The 14,473-nt window shown below is 33.1% G+C and overlaps 2 protein-coding genes across 2 annotated transcripts; both read right to left on the reverse strand.

The window, feature by feature from the left end:
• Nucleotides 1-9,643: 9,643 nt before the first annotated feature.
• LOC115984736 lies at nt 9,644-12,454 on the reverse strand. The gene is made up of 3 exons (XM_031107749.1): nt 12,149-12,454; nt 11,327-11,509; nt 9,644-10,177 (listed from the first exon to the last, which is right to left on the reverse strand). Exons 1-3 carry the CDS (start codon nt 12,452-12,454, stop codon nt 9,863-9,865), a joined length of 804 nt encoding a protein of 267 aa, XP_030963609.1. The 3' UTR covers nt 9,644-9,862.
• On the reverse strand, nt 12,342-13,438 carry LOC115983721 (F-box/LRR-repeat protein At3g03360-like). Its single transcript, XM_031106480.1, has one exon. The coding sequence runs from the start codon at nt 13,274-13,276 to the stop codon at nt 12,542-12,544; it is 735 nt and encodes a 244-aa protein (XP_030962340.1). The 5' UTR covers nt 13,277-13,438; the 3' UTR covers nt 12,342-12,541.
• Between the last annotated feature and the right edge of the window lie 1,035 nt (nt 13,439-14,473).

Here is a 14,473-nt window from a genome sequence, read left to right on the forward strand (position 1 = left end):
AGATTTTGGGAGTAAAGGAAGTGGATCGATTTGTAAAATATTTGGGCCTACCAACTTTAATTGGTCGGGCTAAGTATAACACCTTCTCAGATTTAAAGGACAGAGTTTGGAAGAAGCTCCAAGGATGGAAGGGAATGTTGTTGTCTAGGGCTGGCAAGGAAATCCTCATCAAGGTTGTGGCTCAGTCCATATCCACATACACTATAAGTGTATTCCAAATACCTTTGAAATTGTGCGCTGAATTAGAAGCGTTGTGTGCAAGATTTTGGTGGGGTCAAGTTGGCAACGAACAAAAAATTCATTGGAAGAGTTGGGATAAGCTAATGACTCCAAAAAGAATTGGATTTCGAGATTTGAGAGCTTTTAACTTGGCTATGTTGGCCAAGCAAGGGTGGAGGATGGTTCAAGGCATTGATTCGCTGCTTTATCGATGCTTTAAGGCAAGGTATTTTCCAAGATCATCATTCCTAGAGGCTAAAGAATCCCCTAATTGCTCATATGTGTGGAGAAGCTTGATGGCAGCACAACCAATTCTTCAAGCAGGTCATTGTTGGAGGGTTGGGAATGGACATTCAATCAATGTTGTGAAGGATAGATGGCTGCCTAACTTCCCAACAAACAAAGCCCTTTATTCGGTCCAGGGAGATTGGGGTGAGTTAATGGTGGCAGAATTGATTAACCTGGAACTGAATATATGGAAATATAAGGATATCAGGGCCATATTTCATACGGATGAAGCTGAAGCCGTATGCCAAATTCCCTTGAGCCAAAGAAATGTACCTGACTCTGTTTTTTGGCTACATAATTCAAGGGGTCTATTCAGTGTTAAGTCCGCATATCACATGGCAAGGAGGCTCTTAACTGATGCTAATCGGGGTGGAACATCGACGGATGTTGCTGCAAAAAATATCTGGATTGCAATATGGAAGCTTCGGCTCCTAAACAAAGTAGAAGTCTTTGCATGGAGAGCATGCCACGAGATCCTCCCAACTGCTACGAATCCAACCATAAGAAAGGTGATTAATGATGATAAATGCTCAATTTGTACAAGGGAAACAAAGTCCACTATTCATGCCCTTTGGGATTGTGCAGCGGTCCAAGATATATGGGCTGGTAGTTCTCGAAAGCTACAAAAAGCTAGGCATGGCCAGCCGAATATGTTGCATCTAATGGAGGAGTTGCTAGAGCATCTTGATCAAGATGAGCTTGAATTATTTTGGACCAAAGCATGGATTGTTTGGAACCAACGTAACTGCTTGCTGCATGGTGGACAACTGAAGTTACCAAGTAGCTTGACTAATCGGGCTGAGGAGTATATCACAAAGTTCAGCAGTGTGCAAACTCGGTTGGACGTATAACGAACACAGCAATCAATTGGAGATATTTGGCAACCACCACCACCAGAAGAGTTTAAATTGAATTTTGATGCAACTGTGTTTTCAGATTCAGGTAGAACAGGCTATGGTGCAACTATCCGAAATGAAAAAGGTGAAGTAATGGCTGCTATGACAGCTAGTGGTCCGATGGTGCGCACCAGTGATGAAGCAGAATTTCTTGCTTGCCGAAGAGCCATAGAATTTGCAGTGGATGCTGGATTTTCAAGGTTGTTAGTTGAAGGGGACAACATCAATGTTACTGGTGCTATCTCTTCTTCTTTGGAAAACACTTCTCCATTTGGCAATGTTGTGGATGACATTCGACATTTGTTGAGTTTGCAATGGGTTAGTGTTTGCTGTATTAGGAGGGGTGGGAATCAAGTAGCACATGTTTTGGCCCAATATGTTAGAAATTCTTTAGATGAGGATGTTTACTGGATGGAGGACTCTCCCCCACCAGCAGTTGATGCCTTGTATCGTGATCATTCACTACTTTGATTGAATGAATATTCCCCTTTCAAAAAAAAAAAAATTTGAAATTAACAATTATAGAACCCTCACTATTACATACTAAAATCGCTCCAAAACCAACAAAATGTCATCACTGAGCTAGTCTGAATAGTAAAACCCTACAAACACAAATAAGTCAAATTGATTACAAAACATAGTAAACAAAAACTTGAGGAAAAAAAAAATTAAAGCAATTCCCAATTTCTAACAATTTTACTAATTAATCTATAAAAATAAAATGATATAACATAAATTAAGCCCGAAGGTGCAAAACAATGAAAATATATATGGGTAAAATACTTATTTGGTCCCTAACCTTTACACAATATGTCAATTTGGTCCCTAACCTTTCAAATATGTCAATTTGTTTCCTAAACTTTCAGTGTTATGTCAAAATAGTCCCTACTGTTAGATGATGTATGGAAAATATTGACGTGGCTAGCGGCCCAAATAAAAAATCATTTTTATGCCACATCAGATGACATGTGTATTGCCACGTGGAATTAAAAAAATTGTTCATAAGAATTTACTTTAAAAGTTAAAATTGTAAAATAAAGTAAAGCAAATCATTTGAATCCCAGATACCCTTCAAACCCTGACCGATGGAAACCCTTCTCCTCATCCACTTTTCAAACCCCATGAAAACCATTACAGTGCAGTTAAGACTATGGCAGCAAATAAAGCCATACATATAGCATGGGCAATGGGTGTGAGAAAGTAAGAAATTGTTTGAGGAGATGAGGATGGAGGCTAAGGTAGCCATGCCTCTATCACCACACCCAATTACACCATTGCCCTATTTTCACTCCCATATTTCGGTTGTGTACACCACGTTGTCATTGTCTTTACAGCTTTCATCGTCATTGGGCTTAATGTGTTTTCTCTGTTGGGATGTTAATTAGATTGAGCCTCAACGCTAGCTGGTAGTTCCCTTGCTTTGTTGCCCAAAACAAAGGATGAAATTGGTGGTGAAATTGCATATTTTAAATTTAAGTCATTTTCCTAGTAGATCAATAAGTAAGAATATTTTTCCTGGTTTGAAAAGTGGTGCAGGAGATGGGTTGCCGTTGGTCTTGATTTGAAGAGTGTTTTGGGTTCAAATGATGTTCTGTTTGGATGTTGAGAAAGCGATGAGAATATTCTAGAATGATTTTACATTATTTTATATTTTTAATTTTTAATTTTTAAAGCACATTGTAATTTAATATATTTTATATTTCAACAAATTCTAAATTTTATTTTTTATTCCATGTGGCATTACACATGTCATTTGATGTAACATAAAAATTATTTTTTATTTGGGCCGTTAGCCACATTAGCATTTTTCATCCATCATTTAATAACAGAGACTATTTTGACACAATACTAAAAGATTAGAGACCAAATTGACACATTTGAAAGGTCAATGACCAAAATGACAAATTGCGTAAAAGTTAGGGATTAAATACGTAGTTTACCCAATATATATCAATAGAGAAATAATAATAAAATTAAATATCAAGAAGAAAAATGACAAAGGCAATTGTACTCTTCAAACATTCAGATTTTAAACCATCCATGTTACAAATATGACTATTAAAATCAAGGGTTGTTTCCATTTGAAAGGTAATTAAATGTTCAACGTTTTTTTTTTTTTTTTTCCTTCTCTTTTCTTTTGAGAATGATTCAACAAAACATAGATCCGCACAAAGCATAAATCAATCCAAATTTTAGGGGCAAACCAAAAAAAGCACAAACCTAACAAAAATCTGCCAAACAAAAACAAAATTTAATCAATACCACAATTGAACAAAACAAAACTCAAGGAATTGTAAAAATAAATGGGAGATTAGGGAAAAAGGTAGCCAAAACTTAAACCTTGATTGAGTAATGCGGCAAAACAGTATTTAACAAAATCTTCGTTATTTATTTGTTTGTTTCTATTAAAAAAATGCAGTAAATAATTTCAGGAAAACCATAATTTCACTTTGAGAGAAATCATCAATAAATCTACACAATACAATAATTGAGAAAACATGAAGGCAAATGAAAAAAAAGTGCAAACCTAACAAAAATCTGCCAAACAAAACTAAAATCTAACCAATACAACAATCAAAGAAAAAAGAACTCAATAAACTGAGCAAAATAAATGGGAAATTATGGTAATAGGTAGCCAAACCTTAAACCTTGATTGAAAGATTTTTTTTTTGGTGGAAGACCCAATGGGAAGGGAATCAGTAATTTGCAATTAGAGAAAAAGATGGAAGAGAAAAAGGAAATTAGTTGAGAAGATGGAATATGGTTGTATAAACTACTAAACCCATATATTTTTCAATAGGGATAAAAGAAGAAACCTAGAAAATTAAATTCAGCAAAGGGAAAAAGGATCTGCGAATAGTTTTATACAATTTGAAATGGTAATTAAATAGGGAAAAAAAAGGGGAAAAAAAAAGCATGCCTACCTTCTGAATTGTCTGTTGTTGCAGAGAAGGAATAGGATAGCTTCTAAATCGTTTGTTGTTGTAGAGAACAAATAAAGTTTTTCAGTTTTCACTTCTTTTTTTTCCCGCTATTCTGACTTATGTGTATGTGGAGTTGCAAAGAAGAAATGAAAATTGAAGTTAGAGTGAGTCTGAACTTTTGATTGGGAATACAATGTTTAGGTTTGTGTTTTTTTTTTTTTTTTTTGTTGATAAGTGGGTTTGTGTTTTTATAAATACGTTTGATGAGAAGAAGACTCTCCAAACGGTGCACTATACAATATTTTTAAAGTTTAAACTCTATAAAACCTCCTTAATTGCAGGGAGAGACTTCTGCTTTTATATATAGTATTACATTAGATAACTCGTTGTTTACTAAATAGACACAAATTAAAAGATAATGACTCTGTATTCTTTAGTTCATCATTTTAAAGATTAAACTAGGTTAGGTTGCACGTGCAAGGCATATGCTACCCCTTAAGCAAGAAAATTAAGATATATATATATATATATATATATATATTTTTTTTTTTGAAGAAGTATGAAATCATGTACTTAAATTTAGTATAGCTATTTAACACATGAATATCTATTTAATATGATAATTTCTTAGATCCTATTTTACTAAAGGCAGTATCTATTCACGAAAAAATTCTATTAAGAATGATAACGAATTTATCATCTTCCAATAATAAACAATTAAGTTTTTGAAAGTTCAAAAAGTGTATAAAACACCTTGAACGTTTAAACCCTCCAATTTACAAATTACTAATACAAGCTTAATGTCAAACAATTAATATGCGGAATATGAACATAAGCTTAATATAGAATTGATAAACAATCTAAACCAAATAAAATCACATCCACAGCAGAAATTGAATGGAAAAGATTAAGGGAAAAGAGATGCAAATACGAGGATAACACACGATGTGTTATCTAAGAGGAAACCAAAGCCCTCGACGTAAAACCTCTCCACCGCCCTCCAAGCGGTAAATAGTCCACTAAAGAATGTAGTTAGGATAATAGCAGAAGACTCTTCAAGCCTAATCTACCCAATGTACCTAAGCCCTCCAAGCTCCTACTCCAACGAGGTTACGCCGAACCTATTTCTTCTTTAACTTATCGGATTCCACTACTTGACCATAGAATCAACCAATATTAAATTGGTCCATTCTTAACTGCTTCCTAAAGTACCAAATGGCCTTCTCACAGATATGGGTATGGTGAGAAAAGGTTTTGGTAATGTACCTCTCAAGAATGTAACAATGGAGAGGAAGAGAGTAGAAGAATTTGAAGAGTCTCTATGTGAAGATTAGGGATGAATCAATCTTTTTTTTCTCTAGGGTTTCTCTCTCAAAATTCTCTCTGGAAGCCCTCTTATTTCGTGGGTATAAGGGTCTATATATAGTGGGGTGAGAAAGGAATGCGAAGAGTTAGTTTTTCCGAAACAAGGTGGTTTGGTGACTTGGCCTCGCGACTAGACTGAGTCGCGATTTTAGGTCGCAAGCTAACGGCCTAGCCAGCCTGGGACTTTTGTCCTGTAATGCAACAGCTGGCATGACTCTTTAGCTCTCCTGTATGCTTCACACGTGTGCCAGCTTTGGCGGCTTGCCAGTCGTGAGTCCCAGCCACGAGTCTCTGCATCGATCTTTGCACAATTTTGAGCATTTCTTCACACTCTCTCACTCACTACCCTTACATGATTCTCACCTAAATATAGGGTTACTAATTGCTAAAATACAAGCAAATTTGGCACAGAATAAAGCCAACAAGATAGTTGATAAAATTCAACCTTACAATTTTGATAAGATATTGTCACAATATTTAAAATTTCACAATGGATGATAATATATGCTACAATTGAAACTTTTCATCAAATTAAATACCTACAACCATATACAATGAATATATATTTTGTTATTTATATTTCCTTCTTTGTCATCTTATTTATGAGTGTAATTACAATTTTTAGCTTATTTAATTTTTAATGAACACCCTTTTAAGCAGGAAAAAAAATAGATATGTCATTGAAGTTTTCATTAGGTAAACTTATAAATCTAAAATATTTAAACCTCTAATAAATTAATTTTCTCTAAGTAACTAATAGAAACCATAGACATCATCATTCTTACTTTCCAAGTATGACCAGCATATAAAACTCAAAATAAACGAATAAAATTTTTGGGACATTAAAATTTAGTATGGTATTTAAGACATTGTACAATTGAATATTCTAGGAGCCATAAGATTTTATTAAGGTTTAACTAAAATAGTAAAAGTAGGGGTATATACTCATTTACAAAATATAAAGGATAAAATCATTCAACTTTAAAGCTTAGATTAGAGGGGAATGAAACTACCCCAAACATAAGGGGGAAAAATGCTTTTTACACAAATTTTTTTTTTTGGTGCGAAAAACTGTGGTTTTTTTTTTTTTTTTTTTTTTTAATGTTAAACAATGTGACTAAAAAAAATCAGCCCAAGAAAATTGTGCTTAAAAAAGTGAATTTTTTATCAACAAATGAATAAACCAAGAAAGAAGTCAAGAAATACAACAAAATGTCATGATATTTTCAAATTACATTTATTTTTAGCTATGGTGGGCCCTAGTTTAAAATTTTATTATTTTATTTTAGAATAATGCTATATTTAAAACATTTTCACAACAAATTCTAGGTGGCAAATTGTTATTGATTTTAAACTGAGCCAACCACTTTAAACTGTGCATTAGAAAATTAAAAAACAAAAAGGCAACTGAAGACTTGAAACAGTGAATTTTGACTCACAAAATTTTGACTAAACCAAAAAAGAAGTCTAGGAATGCAATAAAATGTCACAACATTTTCACAATACTTTATTTCTAGCTATGGAAGATCCCTATCTGATATTTTATTATTTGTCTATAACATTTCCACAACAAATTTTAGGTGGCAAATTGTTATTTGTTTTAAATTATGACCATCATTTAAAATTGTGTATTTAAAAAAAAAAAAAAAAAAAAAAAAAGCCAGCCCAAGAAGACTGAGTGGAACAATGAATTTTAGCTCACCCAATTTGACTAAACCAAAAAAAGTTTGGGTACACAATAAAATGTTACAACATTTTCACAATATTTATTTTCAATCGTGGTAGATCCAGTTATGATATTTTATTATTTTTTTAAAAGAAATGCTATTTCTACAATATTTTCACAAAAAATTATAGATGATAAGTTATTAATGATTTTAAACTGGGCCCACAATTGATATCACTTTTTTTATGCATCAATAGTAGTTTGGCACTTAGGATTTGTTGTGAAATAATTGTGAAAATTTTGTGGACTTCACATTTTTTTTTTAATCTATAAGGAACTAATTAAGATCTCGGCAATTGTAAAAATATTGTGACAACAACATGATGTTACAAAATTTTCACAATAAATTTATTTCAATTGTGGTTGGTCCCAATCACTTTTTATTTTTTATTTTTTCTACCCTATAAGAAATTGACACCTCAATAATTGTGAAAATAAATATTGTGAAAATTTGTTGTTCTAATATAACAATACTGTGTAAACGCATATAAATATTTGTAAAGTGCCACATCCACAATATTTTCACAACAAATAATAGGTGGTAAGTTGTTATTGATTTTAATTTGAATCAACAAAATTAAATTACTTTTTTGTAAATCCATAACAGCAAATAACAACCTATTTATTTAGAATTTGTTGTACAAATGTTGTGAACATATCATATCTCTAAACATTTAAAAAGAGAAGAAAAAGAGAAAAAAAGGCTCAAGTAATATGCAAAACGGTGAGTTTTCATAAACTCACCAAATAGACTAAACCAAATTGATACTATAGAAAGAGCTATTCGCTTTTTTTATTTAGTTAGTAGTAGACTAAACCAAAGTGACACTGTAGAAAGAGCTATTCGCTCTTTTCATATAGTTAGTAGTCATCAATTAATAGATAATAATTACTTTTTTTTTTTTTTTTGCTCATAGTTTCATGACTTTTCCTCTTTTTTTCTCATTAAACTAAACAATAATTTGGTTTTATCCTGTTGGGATTCTCATGTTTTATATATACCTGTTTAGCCCTTCATGTCATCTTATCTCAAATTCACATTAAATTCTCCACGTCGAGAATGATGACCCTTAATTTCAACATCTCAACTACACTTTCCCAACCCCAAGGTTTGTCTTCTTCTCCCTTTAATTGTTGGCTTCTCTAATTGGTATTTTAAAATAGGGTTTTGCTAACAAGCGCCCTTAGGGCACTCATTAATAATTCACTTAAGGAAAGTTTTAATACCACTTTTATAAAAAATGAAAAAAGCTGTTAAAATATTAATTACTTTTTTTTCATTTCCCATAAAAACTTTTTTTATATGGATTATTAACGAGTGCCCTCAGGGCACTCGTTAGCATTTTCCTTTAAAATAATAGTATTGGTAAGTCATCCCACTAAGCAAAAAAGGGATTATAGGTTACATAACTTTCAATCACATGGAGTAATTTACAATGACTATAATTACAACTTATAATATTATTGACAAACCCAATGGGTTATAGGATAATTTCTTACAAAATTTTTGAAAATGCACCAAGTGGGGATATCGGCTAGTAAAATAATAATTAATTTATCTCAATAAAAAATTAATTGATCTACGGAAAATGAAAAATGTACCATAAGTTTTAGTACATAAAAGCTTATAAATTGGTGTGGCAGTGATTGTGATTGATGAGTTTCAACTATCTCGATTAAGAATGTGTAAATTGTATTATCATAGTTGATGACACATCAGTTTGTAAGTAAAATGTAATAAAAATTGTATTACCTGTAGCCATAGCAATATTCATTAAGCAATAATTAATGGCAAAATTTGAGGCCTAAGCGCTATACTTTAAATATGCCTTTTTATTTTCAATTATCACTTAAACAATATCTAGTTTTTTTTACATCAATTAAGTTCTTTTTTATATATTTTATTTCGTTTTTATTTAATTTGGCTAATTCACTTGAACAATGTTATAGATACTTCAAATTTTACCATATAACTCTTGCAAATTGACGTGTCACCAATTTGAAAAATAAAACTAGTTCAAGTGCCACCAATTATATTCTTACCACATTAATTTTTTTTATAGTAAAACACAAAAACTTGTGGTAGCATGTTAAAAGTGTAGCATTTCTAAGACTTATGTAATAAAATTGTACTAATATTTCTAGCATCATTCAATTTTATAGAGTATCAAATTAAGTATATCAAACAATGTTATTGAAAGTTTGAAACATCAAAGTGATTAAAATCAAATCAAAAACTTTACAAGCAACATAACCATTGACATTAACCATGAATATATCCAAAGGAAAACTTAACATCACTAAGAAAACTTAAGTATATGAAATCGGAACTTAATGCAAACTCATAGCAAGATTTTAGTTCATTGAACCAGACTAATCTATATAACTACTACGTATTTATGCGGATTTGATCGTTTAAGAGGATCAAACAACTTAAAATAATTTTACGGATATGGGAACATAACTATTGCATGAGGAGAGGATCTAGGGAAGCTTAACAACTTTTGAGCCACACTTAGAAATTTAAGTAGAATATCAGGTGTTGGATTTTGCGTAGGCAGTGCGTCAATGATAACCATCTTCTTCAACACCTTTGCTTTCTTAAGTAAAAATTGTACCAAGAAAATGAATTCCTTTGTGTAGTTTCCTTCAAAATGAAAAAACTTGATCTTGATAGACTTGAGGCATCGTAGCAAAAACTTGAAATAGATCTCCTTTGATTTCCAATGGTCCACTTCATCATATCTACTTACTAGAAACTGCAAAATAAAAATACATTAGCCCATTTTGAAGTTCACTTTTAAATTATGATATCTTGTCATGTTATAATGGATTAGACATAAGAGAAGGGAACAAAGCCAAATCAAATTTGGAATTCTTGAATCAGCTTTGGACATCTAGGATTTTAAGGATTAATAATTAGGTTTTGGAAGGAAAAAGGCTAGAAAAAGTAAGAAAAAAGGATTATTAGGGTTTCTAATGAGAAAAGGAATAGTAGGATTTGCAGAGCCAACAAAGGGGAATAGCTGAAACTTGGGTTGCTATGAAAAGTAACTCGTGCATAGCATTTAGCCTTTTCATGGGGGTAATTGAGGCTATTTTGATGGATAGGTGATTTTGGATTTTGGGTTTAAAGGTTGATACATCAATGTGTAAAGATTGGGTCCAATACTCCTATGCACTGGACCGTAAGGATTATGATACCAGTTCACTTTTGGCCACATGTCATAAGCTTGATGGGTCCAATGCACAAGAGCAATGGACCCAGCCAAGTCCTAATCAATGTATGAATGCTAGGTTTCAAGTTGCTGAAAAAATTTAAAGATAAAGAAGAAACTTCTAAGCATCACACCTCCTATGAAACTTCAAACAATGTTTCACCACTTATGGAGAAAAAGAATAATAATAATAATAATAATAATAATTCTTGAATAGAAAGCAAGCTATCCAATACCTCTTCCTAGTGGAACATGGATTTTTACTACGAACCCCAACCCAAATCACTAAACTCAAATAAATCCAAAATAAGGCTCAATAGACCATTAGATAGCCAATGTCCAGAAACTTGAAGCTTATTGCCTCTTGACACTTAAAAATAAATTAAATTAAATTTAAGTGAAAAAGTCTTCTCGTTGTCTATGCCTGAACTCCTGGATAAAAACTTTGGCCATGAATGACTTTTATCAATGAGAAGGTTAATAGTCCACAAAACAACCACTTCAAAGTTCAAAAAGTCAACAATCAACATTGCTCTTTACGTCAAGAACTCACTGGATCATTTTGACCCCATGAATAGATAGACACATTGAACTAAATTATATATAAAGTCCCTTTGATATGTTTCTTAAAAAAAAAAAAAAAAGTTCCTTTGATATGACATTCGGGAAACTGGTCCAAGAAAAACATACCTCTAACGGCGTATGGGGGAGGGAGGATGGGAAGTCAATATTCAATGTCTCCACGTAAGGCGAACTTCGAAGTAGGATGCCAATGCCAGGAAGGCTCCATTTTTCCATGCTTGTTACAATTGTTAAACATTGGCACTTTGATAATGGAGAAGGCATATGTTCCACTGACATTATAGATACAATCTAGGTCCATCAAAGCAAGATGTAAAACACAATAAGCTGAAGTGAATCTAAGAACAAATAACATGGTCAATTGTAAAATACATAAGCAGAACAAATTATCTAATATATGTTACAGAAAGCTAAGTTACATAAATGTCAATATATACTTTATGCACCAAGACCTTGATTTAGAGCTGACAGATTATCATGATGAATCATAATTTGGCACTAAAACAGGTGCTCCACATCTTATCATGAAACTAAAAGTAGGTGTCTCTAACTCAGAAGTTGAACCCATGAAATTGGACCAGTAATATCAGGTCCTTTAATTTTTGATTGATTACAACTTGGATTAAAATCAAGATGCTCCAGAGAAAAAGCCTAACTCACAACAACAGCCTTAGCCTCCAAGTCCAACTCACAATAGAGAGTGTGGTGATTTTTCCTTTCGGTATTAATATAAAATATTTAAAGCAAAATCAAATAGTACAATAACTTGTCACTAAAGATGCAATAGATGCTGTGCATTATTTAATTTATATAGCCAAGCAACGACACTACCAACAACAAAAGATACAACCATAATCTCTGCAAATAGAAATCAACATTAGCAATCAAGAAAAACAAACGAAACAAAGAGAGTTATTAAGGAAAACTAACCATGAGACACCAATTGCCAACAGTGAGTTTCTTGACATGATGCACACTCTCAAGAATGTCTCTCACAATGTCTTGGTACTCCTTATAACCTTCCTCCTCCTCATAATACTCCTCATAATACTCCTTATAACCTTCATCCTCCCAATAATGACACTTCCGCATGTCAAAATCGAGTTTAGCCTCAACCAATGCCGACACATCCTTTATCCGACACTTAATCTTTTCAAAATTCCCCAGAATTTCCAAAGAATGGATCTTTGGAGCCACAATTTCCAATTCCAACTCACGGACATTACCGTCCAACATATATATCACATAGCTATCTATCACCAATTTTCTCAAACTCTCGGACACTATATCCAACCGATGAAACTCCCAACAATCATGCAATTCCTAGGATTCAAGTCTAGGACTACCCATTAACACTTTCCTTATCACATCATCACACAAGGCCGATTGCCCAATACACAAGTGCTTGAGTGAACTCCAATGTAGTAACCCATTAGGGAAAATTTTGCAGAAATTAAAATTGAATTCAGAAACAAACTCATTGGCGTAGAGATGCTGAGGCAATTGGTATCCGCGAAGATCGAGATCAAAAGGAGGTGATAAATGTAGACTAAGTTGGTTTACTTTGGCAGTTGTGGCGAAACGAACCCAAAGATCGAGGTGAGCCTTTAGGTCTTTCTCGTAGTTGAATCGAACTGAGAAGTCTCTGAGTTTGGGAGCCCTGTGTAAAAGCAGGGTGTGATCTACGGCACTGATGAAATCGTCCATGCGATCCATCACTTTAGTGAAACCGTCGAAGCGTTTGTTGTAATATCCATTGGAGTGAGGGTCTTCGAGCACGAAACTGAGAGAGGGAACGGAGGTCCAAAGATAGGCCCATCTTTTGGATAAAACGCCTGTTTTGATAGCTTCTTGGGTGGGCAAGAAGGAGAGGATGCTGAGGAGGGCGGAGTCAGGTAAGGTGCTGATTCGATCTTCACCTTCTTCTAAGATTGGTGCGTGTTTGCGGCTTTTGGTTCGATGATCATCATTTTCTTCTTCATCTTCTTCAGAATTATTAGTGGAATAGTATCGGTCGTAGAAGCTGTGGATAGAAGCAGAGCTTTCTGCCTCCTCCATTCTCAAACCAGAAGTGAATAGTGATGTGAGATTCTTTACCTTCTATTCTTCTTTGTAATAGACAAGCAATTAATTAGGGATGCAGATTAGGCCCAGTTACAATTGGCCATCTAAGGTCAATTTATTGGGTGCGAAACTTGAATGAGTGCCCGTTGGTTCAGCTTTTTGAAAGCTTTCTGAAATGCGTTTGGTCGCGCCGGGGGGGATCAAGTGTTTTCTTCTTGGCCCACCAAAATGAGGGAAGAGTGTGATTTATGGTTTGTTTGGTTACAAATGAGGAAATGAGAAAGAAAAGAAAGGAAATCAATTATCTTGTGTATGTTTGGAAATAGGGAGAGAACTCAAAAGGAAAAAAGAAAAGAAAAAAATGTATTTCTTTTTCTTTTGTTTGGCTTGCAATAAGAAAAGGAAATGAAAGGAAAATATATGTTTTTTTTTTTTTTTACTTTTATACCCACATAAATATAAAAGATGCATAAAAGTTATAGGTAAATATGTAACTTTATGTCATATTATATTATTTATGTGGGTCCATTTTTTTATAACCATTATCTCCCTTCAAATCTGTCCAATTCAGGCGGATTGCAAATATGTGAGCCTAGTGGAAATGGTTTCTTGTCATTTCTCTTTTCTTTCTCTCTCCTCCAGCTTTTCCAAACACACTGTTACTTGATTGACAAAAATGCCCCAAATTTTTTTTTTTTTTTAAGCTTTTGCTTTCCTGTGGACAAAGTTGGCTCTTCCTTTTTTTTTTTTTTTCAGCAACATGCTACCTCTTCCTTTTTCTTTTCTTTCTTTCTTTTCTTTTTTGTTTGTGGGGGGGGGGGGGGGGGATGGCATGACAGTGATTTGCTTTATTTTTCTTCTTCTTCTTTTTTATGTTTTTTTTATTTAACTAGACGCAAATTTTTTCTCTTGACATGATTTTTATTTTTTAATAAATTTGGGTGATTATTTTGTTTTTTTTGTTTGTTTGTCACTTTTTTTTTTAAATAGTTTTAATCTATGGAGTCTGCTCCAGCCTCATAATGATAATTTTTTATCATCATATCAAGGTACCAATCAGTTTTTGGTGTAGGCGGGAATTGAATCTCAAATCTCTATTTTAATTGGGCATCTTTTTTTAATAATGGTATATGAGTAAATTTATACAAACTCATTTTTTCCATCTCTCTACTTTTTCACTTCCAACCAAAC

This window comes from Quercus lobata, chromosome 4 (assembly GCF_001633185.2).
Source record: "Quercus lobata isolate SW786 chromosome 4, ValleyOak3.0 Primary Assembly, whole genome shotgun sequence".
NCBI classification, from domain to species: Eukaryota; Viridiplantae; Streptophyta; class Magnoliopsida; order Fagales; family Fagaceae; genus Quercus; species Quercus lobata.